We start from the raw sequence: 9,104 nt of genomic DNA on the forward strand, positions 1-9,104 counted from the left end.
TCCTGAGGGCCGACGGTTCGGCCCTGCAGCCGAGCTCTTTATAGGAACACGTAAACATGACCTGAACACATGGACGGTCGACATGGCGACCGCTGAGGGTCAAACCTGGCCTACGCCGACATAAATCACACAGGATTAATGAAGCCTTCACATACATGTTCTACAGAGCAGCTCCATGTGCAGCATTGTGACAACGTTGTGCAGATACCTTCACGTTTTTACTTCAGCCCGTCCACCCGAGCCGTGAGGACCCATCCTCTCCGTTCAGCAGGGAGCAGAGATTATTGATCTATGCAACCCAGAACCCGCATCCACAGCCGATCCTGTTCGTGTTCCGGCCCTGCCGTCAGAGGCAGGTGTCTGAAAGGACCAGCGCTGCACTTCAAATGTCTCCCATGGAGGAATTCAATGCGTAGCCGAGTGAGAGGACGTCACAGCATATCTGGTATTTATTTTCTGTCTATACGGTAGTGTGGATAACAAGAAGTGGTACAGTTTGGATGAAAACACTCCGATAGGAGACAATGGTGGGCTGGAAGGGAAGGTGATGAAAGCAGACCGTTTAGTAATGATATACTGAAAGGATTTTAACATTTTATTGCTGTCTAAACAAAGTCGGTGAAAAATGCTCTGTATGTTTCCTGTAAACAGGTTTTGGGGACTTCAGGCCTTTTCTGTTTACCCTAAATCAATTTAGTGGTACCGACACTGATAACTGTTGCGTGACTATGCAGGAAGCACTTCCGTCCTACTGATCTGATTGATTTATGCAGATGATAATTAATCAACCCTTTATCCCATCAAGCGCTTGGACTCTCCTGTCATTAATCTTAATTAGGGGTGATGAGAAAAGGCCCTCAGAAGTCCTGTTATCTCCAGCCTGACTCACCTCCTCTTTCTACTCAGAGCTGCTAAACAGTTTAAAATTAGCTTTAGACTAAACAGACCTGGAGCTTAACTCACAGGCTTTTATCCTCTGTGGCTTCTTGTCTGTTTTTTTAAATTAGTTTCCATTTTTGGTGTTTCCTGAGGATACTGTTAAGAGTTTTCAAATCCCAAATTCTCCAGTCGGGTGATCAGAAGTCTCTTTTATCGATCGGGTCTTTGGAGGCAGAACACTTTGGCTTGGCTGTCTCCGGACGCCGTCACCGCCACTGACGCCTCCCTGAAATCGGAATCCACGGCGAGATTTAGACACGCATGCACGTTAGACTAACACATCTCCACAGGAATGTTTGGAGGGGTTGGTAGCACCTGTTGACGGTGAAGTCGAGGATCTCTGCTGTGTGGCCGCGAAACTCAGACACCAGGTTGCCCGAGCGAGCGTCCCATAACCTCAGCTTTCCGTCTAAACAGCACGTGGACACCACAGAAGAAGACTCCTCCCACTGCAGGTGAACGATGCCCGCCTGGAGGAACGAGGACAGAGTCGTCAAGCCGGGCCCAAATGTATCAAACCAAACTGTTAAACTGTTCCAGCTGTGGCACCTCGTGCTGGCATCTGTGCCGCAGGACGTGTGTCGACAGGTCGTATATGGCCAAGGTCCCTTCAAGGTACGCCACAGCTATGAGAGGCAGACTGGAAAGGGCAAGAAATCAGGATTTTTGTTGGATTCACAAGAAAACAACATATTGACATCTAAAGTGACAGGAACACTGCAAGATATTCACGCCAAGAAGCTCACAGCCGTTTTTTCCCCCACACTCACGTTTTACAGAATCCCACAGATTCGACTGAATTAGTTTCTTCTTCGTCTTTGTCTCCGTTCACAGAAAATGATCCGATGACCTTTACGAGCACAAACGGAAACAAGCGGATTAAGTGCAAGTTCATCTTCACAGACGACTGCGACGCCGAGTTAGTGACACCCACCTTGCCCGTGGCGGTATTTATGAGCTTGGCGTGACCATCGACAGAGCCCGTCAGCACCAAAGTGCCATCCTTGTTACATGCAAGGGAAGTCAGCGCCCCCTGGTGGCCATCCTGACCTGATATGGACCAATGGAAACCATTTAAAGAATTTATGACTCATATAACAAATGAACAAATGTCTTCCTAAAAACTTTCAGAGTTATGATGACATCAGGACAATAAAAATAAATAAAGAACTCACCTTTAATGACATGAATTGCGTTTCCCTGCTTTAAATCCCACACACGAACAGTTCCGTCTTCGTAGCCCACGACAGCTCGTTTACCTGGAGAAGAGCTTATTGTGTTTCTGACATTTTGATGAAGCTTTGTTTTAGCATTTGTCATCACCCCCCCACCCCTCTGTCACCATCAGGCAGGATTTTGCCGGTGGTGGCCTGGCACGCAGCGCTCTGGAAGGTCTTGCACTCTCCGGACGGTATCTTCCACATCCACACGTTGCCGTCGTCTGTTCCCGCGAGCAGCACCGGTGCGCAGGGATGCCACTCCAACCACTGGGGAGGAAGCAGGCCAGACAAAACCACATTTTAACAGCTACGCTCCACAATGAGGTGCAGATTACTTCCCTCTAATTTCCTCTACAGTTAAACTTGGTTAAATTGATTCTGCAATTGCGTTTCCTCCAAAATTCCTCGCCCGTTTGGGGCATCCTCTTATTTCCTCATAAATTCCTGCAGTAAATGAGCATTCTGCCCAAGTGCTCACAGATGCACAAACAGACACATTCACTTACCTCTAAATCTCCCACCTCGAAGGACCAGATCTCCTCTTTGTTTTCAACTTTCCAGACTTTAATCAAACCGCTCATGTCTGCTGTGGCCACCAAGGAGGAGTCGTGGCTGAACACGGCACAAGTCACGGAGTCTTTATGGCCTGTAGGTAACATAAAGAGAGAACAATTACTGTCTAGTGTCATGCCGGTTTGGAAAACAATTTACAGCTTCAGAGGACGAAGAGAAAACAAGATAGCCAGGACCAAACCAATTTATTGAATACATGATGATGAAAGTAGTTTCCTGTCACATCTACTTGTACTCGACAGCAAATGTTGAGTTTATATGGCTATACTGCCTTTAAACAACATCTCTCTATTTATTTAATCAATTTGCATGAGGACAGGAACAGAATGGAGGTTTTAAAGTGCCTTGGCTCTAATGGGTGGAGCAACTGGGTGGATTTGAAAGCCAGTGTGGACTGAAGTGTTGTGCTGGGGGGGGGTTGTCCCTCACCTGTGCACTCCAGCAGAACCTCTCCATCGCTCACTCTCCAAACGAAGGCTTTGTCATCCTCTCCTCCTGTCACTGCCATGCTGTTTGTGGCAGGATCCAAACTCACACAAAAAACAGAACCTGGACAGAAACGCAACGGGAAAATGACAACTTTGATTGAAGAAGACTTGGGGAAGACATTCTCATCCAAGATGGACTGCCACTACCGCTGTGTTTGGAGAAGGTGAGGTCGCTGTCATCCTGTTCCGCCTCAGCCTCCATCTCATCCTCTGTCTCCCATCCTTCATCATCGCCTGTGTTTCCAGGGTCTTCAAAGTCGACGTCCCCCAAGTCATCAGCTAAATCATCTGAGAAAGAGAACCGGGAGTTAAAGAAAAAAAGGATCCTTAAACAATGGCTCAATATGAATCTTCAAAGTTAATTTTCAGGTTAAACATATACATTGCTCCCACAAGGCATAAAACACTACTAAAAGTGGCTCAAGTGTTCTTTGATACACACGGGCCCGGGTTCAGTGTCGTTTAGTTCGATTACTTCAATGATTTCCTCATCTCCGTGTAACTCAACCGCATTTCCCTCCGTGTTGTCCATGTTGCTAAGAGGCTACGAACACAAAAACAACCGATAAATGACGCTGTGATTCAAGCTAGCTGACTTAAGGTGAAGTACTCACGCTTAAAACAACCGTTACGGGGTCTTAATAGCTTACGACGTCGCGAACAAACCTTAAGTTTTGGTACAGTTCAAATAAAAGTAAAAGTTAAATGTCAAATTTCCTTTCCCATATTTCTGTCACGTTGCCTAACAGGCGCATGGTGATGACGTAAACACAGGTCGTAGAACTCTTGTCCACAAGATGGCGATAGTGTAAAGTTGATAAATCACTGTTTAATCATAAAGTTGAGTTTAATCCCAATCAGTCCTATGAATTATGTTCGCGATATGTTCTCCTCTCCTCCTCACCAAGTAGACTAGTGCTGTTATTTCTTATGTAGTTTTTCTGCCCCCCCCTTCTGTATTCATCTACATTAGGTATCGCCACCTTCAGAGCTGCATACTAACCTCCGACCCCGCTGACCCACTCAACTTGCACCTTACTTTACTTATTATAATGTATGTATGTATGTATGTATGTATTGTATTATATTATCTATGCCTGTTCTCTCCTCTCCTCTCTCTCCTCTCCTCTCCTCTCCTCTCCTCTCCTCTCCTCTCCTCTCCTCTCCTCTCCTCTCCTCTCCTCCTCTCCTCTCCTCTCCTCTCCTCTCCTCTCCTCTCCTCTCCTACCTATTCTACCCTCTACCTGTCCTCCCCCCTCTCCTCTCTCTCTACCCAGCCCCCCATCAGCAGGAGGCCTACAAGGCCCCTACATGAGCCTGGTCCTGCTCAAGGTTTCTTCCTGTTAAAGAGGAGTTTTTCCTTGCCACTGTTGCTTGCTGGGGGTCAGGCCCTGGGATTCTGGAAAGCACCTAGAAACAATTCAGATTGTAAAAGACGCAATATAAATAAAAATTGATTGATTGATTGATTGATTGATTGATAATGTTGTTGCACACAATGTATGCTTTCTTCGTTGATTTATTCATTTATTTTTTGCGAACTGTTTTTGGTGTTTTGCCAACTTTAGCAGAGGAAGCAAAAGTCCTTGCCTGTGCAAATTTTGGGCCACACGTTCAGTAAAGAGTTCCTGTAGCAATATTGTACATTTTTTCCCCCAGCAGATCATCTTCCCTCTCTACAGTGTTATTATATTCCTTCATTTCTGGTTCCTCTTTTTCCCTTATTAACACTCCCTGCAACATTGCACAAGTAACCTATAAATCATCATCTGTCTGACACAAAGCTGTAATTTTTCCATATCTGTTATTACTGGTGCATCACTTAAAATAGTTTGCTGGATAATTGATTCTATTAAAACTCTTAGATGGCAGAGGACTTTGTGGGGGGTTTTATTAAAAACGTATCGATGCATTTCTGATAAATGTGCTCGGTTAACACAATTTATTTGCATACAATTAAATGTTGCAATTACGATTGTAGAGCTTGAGCAACTGTATCCTACACTAGTGATATAGAACTTGTGAACTTGTGAACTTGTGTTAGTAAATAAGTTGAGTTTTTAGTACAAGTGAGAAGATGAGGTTTAACTGTCATGTGGAAAAGGGCATGCATCGATTTATTCATCTGTGTTTGTCACATTTGAAAAAGTAATGTTTGATCCTGTTCAATCCACATCCACAATGATGACACTTCTATTCAGTGGTGTCAAGATGGGTTTAAACTTTAGATTAAATTAGTTTTATTGCCCAAACTCACAAAAAAAAGCTTCTAATGCACTCATACATTTTAGTGGATTATTATTGAGCTTGAAAATGAAAAGCATTCCTAAAAGTCATAAAATTTCCACCCTCAATACTTCAAAAGTTGAGTCATATTGATTTTTTAAAAAAAGTCTGTGTGTATTTGTACCCACTCTGTGGACGCAGCACATTGGGTGGGCTTTTCTCTGTCATCATCAGGATACCGGAGATAGAGAATGACCCAGCATAACAACATTTCTCACTTTATCATTTTGGTAAGCTGGTTTATATCTGTGAAGTGAGACAGACACACAGATGGAAGCCCACACTGTGCACCTTTAAACACATACACACACACACACACACACACACACACACAAACAGTGTCATTAATAAGGCCTGGGAGCCACGGCTGCAAGAGGTAATTACTCCATGAAGCCCAGCAAAGCTTTGATGGGAAGTTTCAGGGCCTTGACTGCAAAAACCTTTAACAAGAAGTCTTTACAGCTCATTTTGATCTCATTTTTCTCTTAAATGCCACAGTCATGGCTTCCTGGAAGGAATTTACGTCTCCCTTTTAGAGTAAATGCAGCAAAAACTCACCCAGAGTACCCAAAACAGGCACGAGCAAATACTCTCATGTTGAAAAATTACTATATGGACACTTATGTGAATAAATATAGAGATTTTAAAATATACCTCTAATACTTGTGACCAGGAATATTGAATATTATCAATCTTACATGTGCATTGTAAAGGTGGCCAAAGGTCAAGTATCCAACATTTTACCTAGCATATTGAAATAATCCAACATAAAGCCTAAATTTAAAAGTAAAAGTTCATATATTATAACTGTGCACTGTGGAATATATGGTAATCAAAAAGCATAGAAATTGAAATGCTCATGAAACAGTTAAACACATAAAATTTTGTATGATCTTGGAGTTTAAATGAAGAGGTAATCCTTTGTTTAATTACAGGAAAATAAATTCTTCCACAACCTTCCTATGAAAAGAATTTAAATGGAACTGTCACGTTCTGTCCTGCTGTTCTGTCCCATCATCTGGGCTGTTTTAAAAACATTTTCTTTGCTGGTGGCAGAGCTTCTTTCTGACACCGAGGTCTGACTGATGTGGGACCGTGCTGGGTGAGATGATGGCTTCCTGTCTAAAACCACTAACAGCCATGTTGTGTGAGTGTGAGTGTACTTGCGTGTGCGTGCGCATGCGTGTGTTCTGGTCTACAGCCCGTGTGTAATGCGTCTGCTGCGGTAACACAGTGGTAGTTTACAGGGGTTGCCAAACGTGCAGTCTGACGACCGCTTGTATTCTTGGACAGGTCAGATTTAGTCAGTTTCTGTTTTTACCCCAGCTGTATCGGGTAATTTAGTCAACTTGGTGCTACAACTGGACTTGCTGCAACATCAGATGGAAGGAAGGGATGGTTGTAACTCATCTAAAGGCAAAATAGTTCAACCAACATAATCAGCGATTTTGGCGAGCAGAGTGTGATGTTGACTGAATGGCAAATGTGCTGCTGTAGGCAGTGTAAGCCAGTGTAATCCCTGCTTTGACATTACTGTTCTACACACACACACACACACACACACACACACACACACACACACACACACACACACACGCGCGTTTAAATGCATGTCTGCATCAGCAAATGTCCATTGACAGTACAGATGCTCAAGATTTTCAGTTTTGAGTCCAGTGCTGCCTGTTGGGGGCAGGAAGGCCAGAAATAATCACATTAAATAATAATAATAATAGATTTTATTTCAAAGCGCCTTTCAAGACACCCAAGGACACTTTACAGTACATCTATGCAACAGTTAAACACTATTTACAATTTAAAATCAAAGGTCAGCTTCACAGTTAAGATTTCAATAATAGTTGCAATAGCACCAATTACAACAAAAAATAACATCTTTGAGATCCTTTTCGCAGAAACTTCTCAACAGTTCCCTAAAATAGTGGTCTGTTTCCACTAAACTACCAGAGAACAGTGGCAGGCATGTCGTTTGCGGTTCTAGCGTGAAAGGCAAACGCATATTTTTTCTTTAATAATTCATATATATATAAAACATATGCAGTGTGGACACATACATGTGTTAAGCCTGAAGAGCTTACTTGGGAACATCAAACATCGGAGATGCCTCCAAGACTGTATGTAACAGAGCTGAAATGAGAATCCACTGTTGCTATGGTGAGGTCCCAAAGGACTTTCCCTGTACTCCAAAGAGGAGCAACCTCAATTAATTACTGCAAGTCGGACACAAGCAGTTCAGAATGAAGATGAGGCTGAGCGACGTGAAATGACACTACTTCAGAATGGTGTAACAGTGGCGCGACAGACATCCGCTTCCCAAAACGGAAAAAAATCATCTTAAAAATAATTGTAACCACACAATAGACTACTTTAGTTAGCTTGATGTAAGGGTGAATTTAAAATAAAATTATGTTGGATTACCTTAAAAATACACTTCACAACTTAAAAAAAAAATCATATTTACCAATATTCACTGGGCACCTGCAGTTTAAATGTTTATTAAATGCTCCCTATGCTATTTGTGATTCGGGCATTTCCTGGTGCGGCGATCTTTGGTTAAGTTCTAACAGGTCTAATCTTTGAAATCAATTCCTTCCAGATTTTCCTCTGTGGTCTTAATTGTGCAGCCACAGAAGTTTAAGTGCTTTATTCAGAGAACTGTGCAGAAAAAAGGTGAATGTTAAGACTGTCTGAGGCTGCAGATGATAGCCATGATAGCATCTGGTTAGCATATTACAGTAATCCAGTCAGCTGCAGGGAGCAGTGTTGTGATCTTGCCCGTGGGTGGCTTTTGAGATGCAAAATCAAATATAAAGTAATGAAAATGAAAGAATTAGAGAAAGCAGCGTGGTGAGTGTTTCATGTTGCAATGAGCAAAATCTGGACTTAAATGCTTTATTTCTTATGCCACAGTGAAAGGTGTTGAATAATGACAAAGATGCTGAATGGATTTGATGAAATTAGGTAAAATTTTAACAAAAACATTATTGGATGTACCACATGCAAAGAGGCTCAAGGTTGAAATTAGTTCCTATAATGTATTTTAAAACAAGTGTATTAGATTAAGATGCAATTTCCGATGGTTTTTTTGTTGCAAGTTTAGATTAATACAACTATAATCAGCAACATTTAGTGCATTTTAGACTACTTTTTAGAGTGGGAAGTGAGAATACTTAGCATAATCTTCATTATTTTCTGCGTTAAACTTGATTTTATTGATGTTGTGACGATTGTTAGTCATAAAATAAATGTTTTTAATTATATAAATGATCAAGTTTTAGAAAAAAACCTGGTGAGTGTCGGAAACGGCGGATTGTTTGGCTCATTTGCGCCTCTAACGTGATTGGACGATAACAGTTGGGTGGGCGGGGCTTAGACCTCACTGCAGCCTGTCACTAGGGGGCGATAAAGTCGTTCGGGTTTCCCTTCAGGGGGCATTTAAGTCGCACGTTATCTGTAAAACCGGGTCATGAAGTGTACTTGCGCCGCGTATACAACCCATTTCTGACAAAGTGCTTGTTTCACTTTCACCTGGAAATAAGGCGGTCGGAACTTGGGCTCTTCGTACATGTCGCTCAGTTTCTGG

General features: G+C 42.5%; 1 protein-coding gene across 1 annotated transcript; it reads right to left on the reverse strand.

Annotated features, from left to right (window-relative positions):
- Nucleotides 1–421: 421 nt before the first annotated feature.
- Nucleotides 422–3,996, reverse strand: aamp (angio-associated, migratory cell protein). Its single transcript, XM_057027608.1, has 12 exons — nt 3,835–3,996; nt 3,662–3,764; nt 3,368–3,508; nt 3,162–3,281; nt 2,666–2,805; nt 2,282–2,426; nt 2,115–2,198; nt 1,874–1,989; nt 1,710–1,789; nt 1,489–1,579; nt 1,255–1,409; nt 422–1,165 (listed from the first exon to the last, which is right to left on the reverse strand). The coding sequence occupies exons 2-12, from the start codon at nt 3,750–3,752 to the stop codon at nt 1,090–1,092; spliced, it is 1,239 nt and encodes a 412-aa protein (XP_056883588.1). The 5' UTR covers nt 3,753–3,764; nt 3,835–3,996; the 3' UTR covers nt 422–1,089.
- Nucleotides 3,997–9,104: the final 5,108 nt, after the last annotated feature.

This window comes from Takifugu flavidus, chromosome 3, assembly GCF_003711565.1.
Source record: "Takifugu flavidus isolate HTHZ2018 chromosome 3, ASM371156v2, whole genome shotgun sequence".
Lineage (NCBI taxonomy): Eukaryota > Metazoa > Chordata > Actinopteri > Tetraodontiformes > Tetraodontidae > Takifugu > Takifugu flavidus.